This window comes from Eschrichtius robustus, chromosome 7 (genome assembly GCF_028021215.1).
Source record: "Eschrichtius robustus isolate mEscRob2 chromosome 7, mEscRob2.pri, whole genome shotgun sequence".
NCBI lineage: Eukaryota > Metazoa > Chordata > Mammalia > Artiodactyla > Eschrichtiidae > Eschrichtius > Eschrichtius robustus.
The window spans coordinates 99,916,793-99,932,800 of record NC_090830.1 but is presented as its reverse complement, the minus strand read 5'-3'; the positions used below and the strand labels follow the sequence as shown (position 1 = coordinate 99,932,800).

The 16,008-nt window shown below is 39.4% G+C and overlaps 1 protein-coding gene across 1 annotated transcript in view; it reads left to right on the top strand.

Moving 5' to 3' along the window:
* Nucleotides 1-16,008, top strand: part of ASAH2 (N-acylsphingosine amidohydrolase 2) — a 120,681-nt gene that overhangs the window by 49,376 nt on the left and 55,297 nt on the right. The window contains exons 6-8 of the mRNA XM_068548951.1: nucleotides 7,100-7,276; nucleotides 8,545-8,672; nucleotides 9,821-9,898. Coding sequence (XP_068405052.1) covers nucleotides 7,100-7,276; nucleotides 8,545-8,672; nucleotides 9,821-9,898 — 383 coding nt within the window. The remainder of the gene's footprint in view (nucleotides 1-7,099; nucleotides 7,277-8,544; nucleotides 8,673-9,820; nucleotides 9,899-16,008) is intronic.

Here is a 16,008-nt window from a genome sequence, read left to right as displayed (position 1 = left end):
TGCCAATTTTGACCATGTAACCCACCTGTGGGGAAAGTTGAGCTTAGCAGAAATGTGCATAGGAGGTCCTGGACAGGCAGCTTGTAAGGTGCAGAGAGGGGGTGGGGAGGGAGAGATAAATAGTTATAGACACATGGACTTCCAGGTCTCTCTCTCTCAGCCAATTTCTAGACCCTGATCTGGTTATATTTTCTGCAGGGATCAGGTCACAGAAAGAAAGTGTATTCTTAGTATCTGCTCACATACTTACAAATGTGAGAAAGGGGAGAGTCTGGAACATCTAGAATAATGACCATTAAATGTCCATTATTCAGTGTCATGTTCCATCAACCTCACCAAATAAACACTTGCTCCTCCTCCGGTGTGAAGGGGCCAGGGAGAGGGATGATGAGAGGGCCTAAAAGCATTTCTCTAATGTCAGCCCCTCGTGAGGAGTAGAATGTAAGTCTCTCCCATCTATGGAAACATAAGGAGCAGAGGATTAAGTGCTTTCCCCACACCTACACTGACAACAAAACTGTGAGGTCGGCCTGTTGTTATCCCCATTTTGCAGGTAAGGAGACTGAGTCTTAGAGAAGGTTAAGTAACTTTCCCAAGTTCACACAGTTAGAAAAAGGTAGAGCTGGGTTCTGAACACATATATGCCTGATACCAGAGCCTACATTCTTAAAAGTGAGGTCATTCTATTATCTTGGAGAGCATTGATCACCTACTTTTTACAAGACACTTTGTTAGGCACTTCAGGGGCACACAGCTAAGTGAGTCATAACCCATGTTCCTATGAGCTCAGTACCTAGTTGGGGGATTGGAGGAAAAACTGTACCAGAAATAGGCAAATAACTATAATTTACTGGAATAAAGGACAGTTATATATTAGTTATCTATTCATGAGTAATAAATAGCCCCCCAAATAGGAACTTATTTAATATTTGTTGTTTTATCTCATAATTCTGTTGGTGAGGAATTCAGAACTGGCTTAGCTGTGTGGTTATGACTTAGGGTAGCTTGCAGTCCAGATGCTGGCAAAGGCTGCAGTCATCTGAAGGTTTGACTAGGGCTAAAGGATCCACTTCCAAGATGATTCACTCATGTGGCTACTGACAGTTCCCCCACTGTCCATATCCTCATGGCTGGCTTCCCTTATAGTGTGTAACTTAAAAGAAAGAGCAGGGATTTTCGCCCACTCAGTAGGTTGTCTTTTCGTTTTGTCAGTGGAAATATTTGCAAATGATATGACTGATAAGATGTGAATATCCAAAATATATAAACAGTTCATACAACTCAACATCAAAAAACCACAAACAACCTGATTAAAAAATGGTCCGGGGGCTTCCCTGGTGGCGCAGTGGTTGAGAATCTGCCTGCCAATAATGCAGGGGACAAGGGTTCGAGCCCTGGTCTGGGAAGATCCCACATGCCGCGGAGCAACTGGGCCCGTGAGCCACAATTACTGAGCATGCGCTTCTGGAGCCTGTGCTCCGCAACAAGAGAGGCCACGATAGTGAGAGGCCCGCGCACCGCGATGAAGAGTGGCCCCCGCTTGCCACAACTAGAGAAAGCCCTCGCACAGAAACGAAGACCCAACACAGCCATAAATAAATAAATAAACAAATACTTAAAAAAAAAAAGGTCCGAAGACCTGAATAGACATTTTGCCAAAGAGGACATGCAGATGGCCAACAGGCACATGAAAAGATGCTCAACTTCACTGATCATCAGGGAAATGCAAATCAAAACTACACTGCGATATTACCTCACACCTGTCAAAATGGCTATCATCAAAAAGAACACAAATAACAAACACTGGCAAGGATGTGGAGAAAAGGGAACCCACATACATATTGGTTGGAATGTAAATTTGTGTAGCCACTGTGGAAAATAGTATGGAGGTGTCTCAAAAAGTTAAAAATAGAACTACCATATGACCCAGCAATTCCACTCCTGGGTATATATCTGAAAAAAATGAAAACATTAATATGAAAAGATATATGCACCCCCATGTTCATAGCAGTATTATTTACAGCTACCAAGATGTGGAAGCAACCTAGGTGTCCATCAATAGATGAATGGATAAAGAAGCTGTGGTGTATATACATATATACAGTGGAATACTACTCAGCCATAAAAAAGAATGAAATTTTGCCATTTGTAACAACATGGATGGATTTGGAAGGTATTATGCTAAGTGAAATAAGTCAGAAAGATAAATACTGTATGATATCTCTTGTATGTGGAATCTAAAAAATAGAACAAACTAGTGAATATAACAAAAAATAAACAGACTCACAGATATAGAGAACAAATTAGTGGTTACCAGTGGGGAGAGGGAAGAGGGGAGGGGTAATGTAGGGTTAGGGGATTAAGAGGTATAAATTATTATGTATAAAATAAGCTATAAGGATATATTGTACAACACAGAGAATATAGCCAATCTTTTATAATAACTATACATGGAGCATAACCTTTTAAAATTGTGAATCACCATATTGTATGCCTGTAACTTATGTAATATGGTACATCAACTATACTTTAATTTAAAAAAAAAAGAGCAGGGAAGAAACCACAGTGCCTTTCATAACCCAGGCTCAGAAGATGCACACCATCACTTTCACCCTGTTCTATCCCTAGAAGCAAGTCACCAAGTCTAGTTCACACTCACAGGTGGGGAAGTTATACTTCACCTCTTGAAGACAGGGGTATTGAAGAATTTGTGGGCATACAGTATGTTAAAAGTACAACACAGGGATTCAGGAAATGGAAACTAGAGGAAAATTCAAAGTGGAAGTGTCACTTGAATGGGGAGAATTTTAAATGGTTGACATGGGGAGGAAGAGCTATCAAATCGAGAGGACAACATGGACACACAGAGGCACAAGGGAGAAATGTAGATGTATTTGAAGAGACAGAGATCAGTTCTATTAGGACACATGTAGGCATGTAATTGGAGATGTACCTGGAAGGTGTGTTGGTCATAATTCGTAGGGTCCTGGGTTGCCAGGTTGTTTTTAATTCTGTGGGTGATGGGGATTCTTAGAAAACTTTTGCGTGGAGGAGTGATGCAAACACAGTTGTGCTTTAGGATGATTAATCAGACAGTGATGTTTGAGGTGGATTGTAATAGTCTAGAGCTAGCGGTGAAGACACAAATTGGCAGATTCCTTAAATTAACATCAAGGCTCTATTGATGAGAGTCCAGTTGGGAAAACAGTAATCACACTAGGCATTTCAAACAGGGGATTTAATATGGGGGAATTTTACAAGGTGTTAAAAGGCTGAAAGAACTAGAAAGGGAAACTGGCATTGCAAGAGGGATTTATACTTTGCCTGGCCATTTCCCCTATACTATGTAATGCTGGCATAAAAGTTTTAAACCAATGGGACAGCAGTGAGACTATATGGTGGTAAAAAGTCAAATCAAATGCTAATGAGATTTGGGGATGAATTGGCATAAAAGCTAACACTTGACATAGTTCCTGTGACGAGTCAGGTATTGGTCTAAGTACTTCATATATATTAATTCATTTAATCCTCCAAACAACTGTATGAGGGAGGTACTATTATTATGTCATTTGACAGACTGGGAAACTGAGTTGCAGAGGACCAAGTAACTTGTCCAAGTGTACGCGGCTAGGAACTGGCAGAGGTGGAGTTCGAACATTGACATTTTGCTGCCAGAGCACATGTTCATTACCATAGCACTATACTATTTTTCTGAGGAATCAAAAATGGTTCTGATTGGGAAATGGTGGGGTCATTAAGTAGAAATAGAGTCAAAACAGACACTTTGGGGTGGAGTGTTGAAGGGATAGCGGGTTAATGTATTGGGTTGTAGACCACTATGAAGTTAATACTGGGCACCATTTAAACATCTCTTCCTATTTTTACTTCCCCTTACAAGCTGAGACCCAGAGGAAAGACCTATAAATGAACCCACTTACTTATCCCAAGTTAATCCAAGGGGAAAGTGTGAAAAATAAATGTAACTAAACTAGTGCCATTAAGCTTATTATAACACCTGGTTTTAGTCAGATTCTCAGTCTCAGCTTTGAGATTGATGAAATTTCCAGCATGGAATAAAGATTAAAGAAGATCCCTGAGCAGTGAGGCAGGGCAGGAAAGCAGAATGACTTTTCTAACTCTTTCTATGTCATGTTCCCAAGAGTGTCAGCAATAGGAAATGGAATGGAAACTGCAGTCAAAGAAGTGAGCGATAGGCATTAATGTCACTTCTTTGCTCTATGTTAAAATAGCCCTCCTTTCATGAAGTGGGAAACATGCTACTTATATGGCTATTGGCAGGCATTGTTATTACATGATTGAGTTTTTAATTTTTTTCTTTTTCCCCAGAAGTCCCACGTGTCTGACTTCATATCAGAGACTGTAGTTTAGGATAAGATTTCTGTAAGCTGTTTGTAGTCTTTTTCTTTTATTTTAAAATTCAAGATTCATAATTTCTATGTTTTCAAGAGCTTGATTCTTGCATAAACCTGAAAAAATGCACTGAATTCTAAAAATCCTAATGTTACAGTTCTTTAGGAATAAAAATGTGTGGGACAGGGAGCTCTAAAGTTGACTGGCAGTTCCTTCTTTTCCAAGACCTTCTTGTCTTGGTTACAGAATTGTAAGAACATCAGCTTTTGACTTTAGTTAAGCTTTCATGGTGTCCATTCATTGATTGTTTCCCCTTATCCCTACAGACATTTCTTCTTCATGAAGCAGTAATACTTACTGTGTGAAAGAATATGTAAGAGTGATGAAGAGTTGGGGCTGGAGTTAGGATCAAACAGAAGGAACATGGAACCTTATTGGGATGGAGAGTGTGGGCTGATAATGTTGGTCTAGTTATATCCTATTTCCTTTCCACATTTGCCTGGTATCACGTGGTTGCTCATGTGGATGTGGTAACCTAGGAATCAGTGTTTGGGCCACGGAGAGGTTAATGAGGCAAGATGGTTTGTAAGATCTCCTTCCTGATTCAGTGACCACGTGACTTAGAATGAGGGTGGTGGAGCTCTTCACCTAAAATAGAAGAGGTTGAATGGATGTCTTTATGTATTTTCAGTATATAGCACATCAGTTGCTGCTGCTTCCTTATGTACCATTGGTGTGCTGGAACTGGCTTGTACCAGCTCATGAGAGTTGATTGTTAAATATTTAGGAACTTTGTGAGTTAGTGGTTAAACTTTTGGTAGCTTGAAATTCACTATGGTGAGTGTATTTGCACCACAGAAATTGACAGATGATACAAATGAGGGCTATTCTTTTTTCTTTCAGAGAAACAGTTTATCAACATACTACTGCCTATACCATACTCAAGGTGGAGAGCATTGCTAATCAAAAAAGGCACTCTTTTGGGACTTCCCTGGCCGTCTAGTGCTTAAGATTCTGCACTTCCACCGTAGGGGGTGCGGGTTCGATCCCTGGTTGGGGAACTAAGATGCTGAAGGCCCCCCCCCCCACCAGAAGGCACTCTTTTTTTGCTAAGCTCAGATTTGGATTCAGAATCCTTCTCAACACACTGCTTTGGATAGCAACCACCCATGAATAGGACTGAGTGCATGAGATAAGTAGCTCTGCCATAAATGAGTTTCCGTCATTGTCCCTGGTATTCGGTGATAGTATCTTACACTGAGGAAGGTTGCCTGGGGTTGACACTTTTGCTGGAACATTTTAATAATTTTTGACATGAAGTCAAGACATCTTTCATGGAGAAACCACAGTAATACCAAACTTGAGATTACAGTTGATTAAAGCATAATCAGATATAGGTATTCAGCCCTAAGGTAGTATTTGAAGTCAACTATACTACAATAAAAAAGAGATATTTGAGCCAAAAAAAAAAAAAAGCTACTCAGCAACATCACTAATTTTTTCTTTTGTTTTCTTGATGTGTATATACCACCCCAAAACGTTAATTATTCATTTGGATGTTCATTGATTAATTCAATGAACAGTTACTGAGTCTCTTTGGATTAGGTATCTATTGCTGTACAGCAAGTCATCCAGAAAACTCAGTGGCTTAAAACAACAATAATCATGTATTAGTGCTCAGGATTTTTGTGGGGTTAGGAATCCTAGAATGGCTGGGTTGGATGATTCTGACATATTAGGACCACCGTCACATATCATTACTTTTGCATCATGAGGTTGAACTTGGGTGTTGGCTGGGGCTGCGGTTGTTTGAAGCTTGCCTGAGTCTGAAGAGTCAACTTCTATGGTTGCTCACCAAACAGCTAGCAAGTTAGTGCTGACAAGATGGTTCCTTTCCACATGGGCCCCTCCACAGGATTGCTGGGGTGTCCTCAGGTCACAGCGGGTGGCTTCCCCAGGCCAATAAGTGTAAGTGTCTGTGGCTGGGAATATTCAGTTCTTCATTTTGGGAAGTGAGGCAGTAAAGAGGGCTTTGCACTGCTCCCGAGATGCTTTCCCCCCTGGTATTGCATGACCAGTTTGCTCTCTTCAGTTAAGCCTCTGATGAAAGGTAACATCTTTGGGAAGATCTTTCCTCACTAACACCTATCATATTCTTTTGCCTTACCTAGCTATATTTTTCTTCATAGAGTTTATCACTGTATAATATAATATTGCATATTTATTTATCTTTCCCTCATTAGAATAAAAACTTCTCCAGGGTAGGGACCTCATATGTCCCTAGTGCTTAGAACAGTGTCTGGACAATAAGCAGGTGAGAATACTGGTTCTATAGTTAGACTTGGATCTAGACTCTGACTCTGCTATTTATTAGATCTGTGGGCAAATTATTTAACTTCTGTACATGTCAATGTTTCCAGCAAAAGATAAGATTAAAAATACCCACCTCTTGGTGGTGTTATAGAGATTTTTAAGTGACATGGTGTATGTAATACCTAGCATTGTGCTGGTACACAGCAAGAATCTATAAAATGTTAGCGACTGCAATTACTGTTGATGTTGTTGTTACTGAGATGATAAACTCAAGCATAGAGTGAAAGGTCACTTGACAGGGATGTCGCTGATATGACTCAGTGATTAGACCCATCAGAGCTTTTTCTCAGGCTACGCTCCTATGTTATTCCTCTTCTTAGTTTTGTTTTGTTTTGTTTTTTTCCCTTTCTTAAAGGTCCTGAACAGGCTGCAGAGTAAATATGGCTCCCTGTACAGAAGAGACAACGTTATCCTGAGTGGTACTCACACACACTCGGGTCCAGCAGGATATTTCCAGTACACTACATTTGTGATTGCCAGTGAAGGGTTTAGCAATCGAACTTTTGAGTACATGGTTGCTGGCATCATGAAGGTAGGCAAGGGACCCCAGAGGACCCCAGTGTCCTTTAGCATTGCTTACAGTGGTTTAGGAGTGGTTTGGTATGATACGGAGAGTCCCTATAGGATCTCGGTCTGAGCACAGTCTTAGCACCTACTTCCCTTTCTCCTTTTTGACTCCCTTGTAGCTTCTGGTTCCGAGCTGGGGGCTGCTACTCCCGAGGCACTGATTGATTGGGAGAAGAAGGTCCTATGGCAGTAAGCCTCATATAGTCACCCAAAGACACAGAAAACATTTTGTATCTAACCCTTATAAATTATAGGGTCCCACATAGTCAGTTCTCTGCACAAAGTCACTTGAAAAGAAATCCACCAAGGAACTCAAAGTAATTACAAATAATTTCAAGCCTTCCTTGTATTTCCCAAAGAGCATAAAAGGGGATGCAATTTACACCACACACCCTCATTTCTCAAGTCCTCTATTGCAGCTCTAGACTGACATGGGGCTCTGAACTGATACCCTCAAACTCTTCTCCCATTCCTGGTTTGGGTAGCTTTTATTACTCTCTCCTGTCTTCCAGGTAATTATTTTCTCTCATAGAATCCTTGCTAATGTTTTCTTCATTCCTTTGTCTCTCATGTTTAGTCTCTCTCTCCTTTTTCTCATAAAATTACCACCATCCCCCGCCCCCAAATCCAGGGATCCAACTGGCGAAGGAAGAAATGTCTTTACACCAATGTTTTTCAAAGAGCAAATAACAATCTATGAATGGCTTTATGAAATCAATTTCATAGGTTGTGATAAGCTTTAAAAAAGGAACTAAAAGAGATTGGAAAATAACATAATGCATGACACATAGGGTATAGTTTGTATTGTGAACTTTTGTTTTAGGATACATATCTTGATGTGTATTAAGTTATGATGAAAAATGTATTAATTACTCTATTTCTCAGTCCAAAAAGTTTGAAAAACTCTGCCTTAGAGGGTGTGGGCAGGGGGATGGAGAGTTGTAAGGTCAAGTCTCCCATTTTGGCCATCTGAAATGGCAGACAGTTCCTGACTTGGCAGTCCTGAGACACTCAGGTGGTTCCCTATGCACAGCATTTCTTCATCTCAACCCTGAAGGTCATGTCTGTTACCCCCAGAATGACACCAGCCCTGTGGTTCTCCAGCTTTCATCCCATAGCAGGGACAAGTTGGAGACAAAAGAATTGTCCACAGGGTTCTTCTGTTTATATCAACTAAGGCTTAATGCCCACCAGGATTTCTAACTTTACAACTTTTTTTTTTTTAACCTATAGAGCATTGAGATAGCACATACAAATATGAAACCAGGCAAAATCTTTATCAATAAAGGGAATGTGGATGGTGCACAGATCAATCGAAGCCCTTCTTCTTACCTTCGGAATCCACAGTCAGAGAGAGCAAGGTGAGGGTGCAATTATCGAGATAAAATCATGTGTTTCCTTTAAGAACCAGCAACAAAATCTAAGAACAGGGTTGTTACTTGATGGGTATGGTGAGATCCTGAAAGGGTATTAAAGCTGAAATAATTTAAAAACATGCTGATAATCTAAGACAAGCAGAAATAAAAAGAGAATGCAGAAGCACAGACCAGCCTATGCACACGTCTTCCCCCTTTGCTGGATGTGGGAGTCAGATGTGAATGTTTGAAGGACTCTGGGCTTTCAAAGAAGGCACAACTGTGGTCTCATCTTAGCTTTGTCACTTCCTAGTTGTGTAACCTTTAGAGATCCACTTAAATCTTAATTTAGGGGTTCTCTGCATCTCATCTGGAAAATATAAAAATGTGCATAACATATATTTGTTCTACTAATGAATAACTCTTTTTATTACATTATTCAGAAGAAATTATTTTAGTTCAGGAGAATGTAGTATGAGAGAAGAGATAAAAGAATAAAGCAATTGGTGTGAAGAGCAAGACATAAAACTGGCATAGTTGAATGGGACAACTAAGGAAGACCATTATTTTTTAATTTTTTATGTGATGAATGAGGTTTGTGACAGAAGAGAAGTACTTGGCTACTATGGCAGAGTAAAATAATATCGCGGTTCAAATTGACCACTTGACATTTCATATTTGTCTCTATATTTTTAGAAAGATTTCAAAGGAGTTGATTTTTAGAAAATATAATCTGATTTCCCTTGAAAGGACATAAAAAAACCCTTTAAATTGTAGGTCAGGAATGCTTTTGATTTTGCACATTCCCTGCTATTTTTAAGAGATTTCACTAAAATTTAATATGAGTAGATATTTCAAAGACAAATCCTTTTTTTAAGAAATAATATATGCTATATAATATTGCATATTTTACATAAAAATGTATATTTCATCTCCAGTTAGCTGACCTAATGCCCCTTTGCTCACAGTTGCAAATCATTTCTTTAGCTGAGAAATGAGATCCTGGATGCAGTTTGTAGAACTACAGAGTATCAGGGAGCCTTGCTTACTGAGAGTCATTTAGGTTTTGGTTTTTGCGTCAGCTTCTGCTCTGTCATACATGAGGGCCAGGCTCTAACCTAGAACTCACTAAGTTTCTCTCTTTTGCTGACTAGGTATTCTTCAAATACAGACAAGGAAATGGTACTCTTGAAAATGGTAGATTTGAATGGAGACGACCTGGGTCTTATCAGGTACTCTATTTACTTTAAAAAGAAAAAAATGTCTGTTTGAATGATTTCCCTTAATTACAGGGGGGAAAAAGAGACCAGAATAGTGACAGCAGAGGCTGAGAATAAGCTGAGTGGTTGAGTCATATCTGGGGTCCAGCCATGGCCCCTCAGGCAACGTTCTCAGCATCCCAGGGCTTAGTTCCTCACCTGTAAAACAGGGCTAATAAAAGGATTATGTGAATGAGGGATCTGGGTGAAGAAGTTTAGCATAGCGTCTGACATATGATAGGTTCAGTAAATGCTAGTGGTTATTACTGTATCAAGATCTCATATGGTGGTAGACAATGATCTCTTGGAAATGAGAAAACAATCTGACCAACCAGCAAGTGATTATGGGTTTGAGGTTATTTACCTGTGCTTTTCTAAAAGGATTAAGTCTAACCTAGGACAATGCCAGTTAGTGATGAAAGCAGAACCGAGACCACCTAACGGAAGCAGATGAGGCAAAATTACAGCTTGGCACAGATTTTAACTCCATTTTATATGTAAGAAAACACATGAATTTTGTTTTCTTTGACAAGAAGGCATTTGCATTCATATGTGATTTTGGTTGCTGCGATTGAACTGACTCAGGAATTGTCTGGGTGGGTAACAGCCCCAGACACCTTGACCCGTGGACTTCCAAATTGACACAGAAATGCCCTAAGGAAGCGGTTGATAGCGCACAGGTGCAAGAGTCAAATGGCTTGTGTTCATTCTGGGCTCTCATTCTTAGTGGCTGTGTGACTTTGGTCAAGTTACTTAACTGCTGTGTCTCAGTTTTCGTACTCTAAAATTGAGGGATAAAATGAGTCCTTAAATGTTGATAATAACTGTTCTTAAAGGTGGTAGGAGTCTGCCGGGGGATTATAGAATATCTACGTGAAAGTTTCTATGTGAATAAAATTAAGTAAATTGAAAGTAATACGAGGTGAAGAAAAACATTGAAGACTGACCCACAGTTCAGATACTAGGGTTGGTCCTATAACTGGGTAGAGAACAGCATGGTGGTAAGGAGTTTGGGTTTTAGCATTTAGGTTGTAGATATGGGTTTTAGGACTTGAATTCAAGCCCCAGCTCTGCCCCTTACTAGCCCTGTGGCCTGGGGAAAGTAATTTATCTACTTGCACCTCAAGTATTTTGTTTGAAAATGGGAATAATGATACCTCATGGGATTGTTTGGAGATTAAATGAGATAGTGCATACAAAACTCTAGTTCTATGCCTGGCATAAAAAGAGTTTAATAATTTTAGCTAAAAGGTAAATAGTAGAATAACATTCTACCTCTTCTAAAAATGCCATTATTGGCATCTCAGAGTGCTTGAAATTCTTAGCATTGGTGTTACTTCTTTGGGGTTAAAGTGAGGTCACTAAAAATTCCCAGATAAAATAAACTTTATTATGTGGGTTGATATAATAGGACTCATTCTTTGATTACAGTTAATTCATCTACTGATTAGTTGCCACCTAGCATTTAACTCAATAGACTTTCTAAATGTCAGGCATGCAACTGTGTGCTTGGGGTATATTATTATGAATAAAGCATAGTCCCTTTCTTAGTTTTATAGGCTAGTGGGGTGATCTGGGCAGGAGACAGAGACAGACAGACAAGTAATCATAACATAGTCAGATGGCCATCAGTGCTGTCACCTGGGCATAAATAAATGCTGTGGGGATTTGGAGGTGGTAGCACTGAGCTCTACCTGGGAGCATAGTGGAAGGCTTCAAAAAGGAAATGACACTGAACTGGACCTGAAGGAGCCATGGGATTTCTCATGGAGCCATGAAAAAACTGCATTGTGAGGCCAGATTATGGGCTTAGGTCAAGGGGTGGCTGAGAGATGAATCTAGAAAGGTAACCTAGCCCTTGATTTTGGAGCACTTTAATGGGGAATTTGGTTAGGAGACAGGATAAGGACATGTATGTATGACTAGTTAGAGAATTCCCAATTTGTTAGGAGAAGAAAGTGCCTTTTCCCTTATAGTTTCTACTTAACTCTTGGCTGAATGACTGAGACCATGCATGATTCCCTTTTTTAAAATTTTATTTTATTTTAAAATTTATTTTTAATTTTATTGGATTATAGTTGATTTACAATGTTGTGTTAGTTTCAGGTGTACAGCAAAGTGATTCTGTTGTATATATACATATATTCGTTCTTTTATTTTTAATTTTTTTAACATCTTTATTGGAGTATAATTGCTTTACAATGGTGTGTTAGTTTCTCCTGTATAACAAAGTGAATCAGCTATACATATACATATATCCCCATATCTCTTCCCTCTTGCGTCTCCCTCCCTCCCACTCTCCCTATCCCACCCCTCTAGGTGGTCACAAAGCACCGAGCTGATCTCCCTGTGCTATGCGGTTGCTTCCTACTAGCTACCTATTTTACATTTGGTAGTGTATATATGTCCATGCCACTCTCTCACTTTGATTTAGTTTCTGAATCATTGAAGAATGCCAAGAGGACACTCAAAATGCTATTTTTGGGACCAGATTCTCTTTGCTTCCTTGCATATAACTATATAACATATCTGGAAGTCCCAGGGTCAACTGTCAAGGTTATAACAATGCTTTTCCATCTGCTGTGCTTAACAGCCTGCAATAACTTTCTGTTGTTTCTATAGCCGCCGTATATTATCCTTGATGAAATTGCCCCTGCAATTGCCTCTTGTTGCATAGGGATAATTGCTCTTTGAATACATTAAAAATGATCCAAAACATAAAGTCAAATCTGGGCTGCTAAGTAACGCAGTCACCATATGTAGGTACCTGCTGTTAGGCAGGATTCCAAGGTATGAGGAGTTTAGAAGCACAGAACCTCAGATTTGCAGAGCATGAAGATCATCAAAGTTTAAACTTCAGCTGAGGCCTAGAAAGGTGATGCGACCTGCCCAATGTCACAGCCAAGACTATTGTCGTCACCCTGAAAACCATGTTGAAGTTCATAATTTATTCCTTGCTACTTTCATTGTTGTTTTCATTTCTTCATTCAACAAGTCTGCACCAGGCACCTACTATGTGCCAGGCAGTGCTTTCCAGTCCTTGGAATGATGCATTTCCAGTAAATGGTCATAAAGTCAGGAGTCAAATACCTGTGTCTATGCTCCTTGAGCAAATCCTTTAAAATCTCTGAGACTCAGTTTCCACATTTCTCAAATGTAGATGTAACATCTCTCCACATAGAGATTATTATGCATTCATTCATTTATTAAATATTGTGGAAGATGTGTGTCATGAACTGAACTAGTACTATACAGATACACTGAGAAAAAAATTGGTGTCCTAGTTGTGGTTCTTATAGAACTTATAGTCTACTGGTGGGGACAAAAGGTAATCATATAGTCATACAAATGCATGTATAATTATAATTGGGTTAACTGCTAAGAAAGGAAGGTATGAAGAGCTATCTTAAAGGGACTTGACCTGGTCAGGGAGATCGGGAAAGGCTTCCCTGAGGAAGAGACAATGGAACTGAAAACCAAAGGAAGGGTAAGAATTAACTGGCAAAATGGGGGGGTAAAAAAGAACATTTAACACAGATGGGAAAACATGTGCAAAAGTCCTGTGGCCTGTTTGAGGTGCTGATACGTCTGTGTGGCTGGAGTGCGAGGACAGTGGGGCAGGGTGTTGTGAATTAAATTCAGAGGTAGAGATTAGATGCCATGATAAGGATTTGGGTCTCTAAACAAAGGGGAATAGAAAATCACTGAAGTGTTTTCAGCTGGGGTTGGGAGTTGGGGGCTCTTGAAGGGTTAGGAAGAGTAGTGACTTGAGGGACGAAAGAATTATATGCATGCAACTATTCCATAATCCATCAAGTCCTCTACAATTGTGAGGTCAACATTTGCCTCAGTTGATCTGTCTATAAGGAAAATCTTTCTTTTTGACTGATACTACTGTATGCAAAAACAGTAAATGATTTTTCTCCAGACGTGGAGAACATGTTTGGGATGTTCTGAATTAAAATATAAGCTGTGTGGCGGTCACAAAATTCACTTTGGGAGATTCTGGAAGGCACCTCAAAGAAGGCGTCTGTGGAGTGGAGTTCTGGGAGATCCTGATGTAGTAAGATGCTACGGAACGAAGAAACGATGAAGGGAGAAAACAAAACAGGTTTCAAGTATCTGTACCAAAAGACAAATCACAGGGGTGGGCAGATAATCTGAATGGCGTCTCTGGGTGGTGGACAGCCCCTTCTCACCCAGTCTCCTTAGTGCGGGCGGCTCTGGGAGTGGTAGCTGGGAACATTGACTCATTTCCTCAAGTGTGGTGCAGCGGGACAGGCTCTGTCTCACTTCTCTTCCCTTCTCCTATCTTCTCCCGTATGCCAAGTTTCCTTTCTCAAGTTTGTAGGAGTGGCATGGACCCTCCTTTTTTTTTTTTTTTCTCACCTCATTACCCCTTTAGGAGTCAGTATGGCACGGCTCCTATTCGTCAGAGCTGTAAGGAAGGTCTGAGCAGGTTTTTGAATGATTTCTCTATTGTCTTCTGTTTTACACATTGTAAATCTTTTTATTTTTACAGAAAGGGGTTATCCTTTCAAGGCACATTTTCAGAAGACAACAAGGGGCAGTGATTTGTGCAACCTATTTGAATAATTTATGTACACACTTAGAAAAACCCAATTTATTAAACTAATTCATTCAAATGATACTTATGGAACTCCGTTTGAGGGGTGTGTGTGTGTATAAATCTTCTCTATGATTTCTGACTATGACTTCCTGAATTATAATTTCTAACTGTTTATTCTCTATGGCTCTCTATTCTCCCCCCTACATTCTCTCCTCAGTGTACTTAACCCCACGCCGAGAGCAAATGTGGAAACCTCAGTGACTGCCTTTCACCAGCCATTCTTGACCTCTTCTCTTTTCTCCATCTCATCATCATGTCTTTATAAATACCTTCTCCATTAGCCTTCGCTCTGGTTTGTGAAGCCCCACTCTGTTTCTACATCCTGAATTTCTCTTTCCTAGTCTGCCTCTTCTATGTTGTTGTGAAGCTTGACGCTGTCTTTTTGTTCCAACTTTCCTACCAGCTTATTTGTGCTCTCCCTTTTCAGTGAAGTGTAGGCCTTGGTTATGTAGTGAGTTTTCATTCTGTGTCTAATCCATCCCCATGTAAAGTGAAGGTGCTTAATAAGGGCTTTCTGATGACGAGGGTGATGAGAGTTGACTGATAGCAGAGATTAATCATACTTGTTAATTTAAATTGTCCCAAGTTTAGAAACCAAAGCTGTAAAAGCCAGCTGTCATTAACTGGCAGAAGACATTGGACTTACTTTCCAAAGTCAACCATGGTTAATATTCAGGTACATTTTCTTCTGCCCATTTTCCTATGTGGAATGTATGATAAGAAATAAACATGACTAAAAGGTCATTCTTTCAAGGTAGATGCTCTCTTGGTTTCATATACTATGGGTACTAGAAGCTTTAAAATACTATAAAAAATGTTAACAATGTTATCTCCATGTATCTCAAGTGTTTTTTTATTTGTTTTTGTAATGATTCTCTTTATACCTAATAATAGTTTTTTTGTCTCAAAAATCTATGTATTTTCAGTTAATATAGCTAACTCAGCTCTCTGTAGGTTAGAATATGCCATGTATATTTTTTCTATCATTTTCTTTCAACTTTTATTCTTACATTTTAGAGGTGTCTGTTATGAATATCATATAGCTTTATTTATTTGTTTTTTACTCTGATAATCTTCATCTTTAAATGAGTGAATTTAGTTTATTTTTATGAATTATGATTATTATATATCTGGACTTGTCTATATCTCTTCACTTTGCTATTTATCTCACTTTTTCAGTGCTTTTTATTCTTTTTGGGATGATAGACTAAAAAAAATCTTTAAATGGAAAACTATAGTTTCCAAAGATGGTGGCAACAATAGCTCTTATCTTAGGTATTCTATACAAAGTGACCTTGCCAGTCCCCTTCAAGAGTGGAGATTTTTCCATCCCTTGAAACTTGGCCAGCCCCGGGACCACTTTGATCAATAAAAGATGAGAGAAGTGACACTATGCCAGGCCTGGCAAAGTTGTTTTTTAATAGACTTTATTCTTTAGAGCAGTTTTAGATTC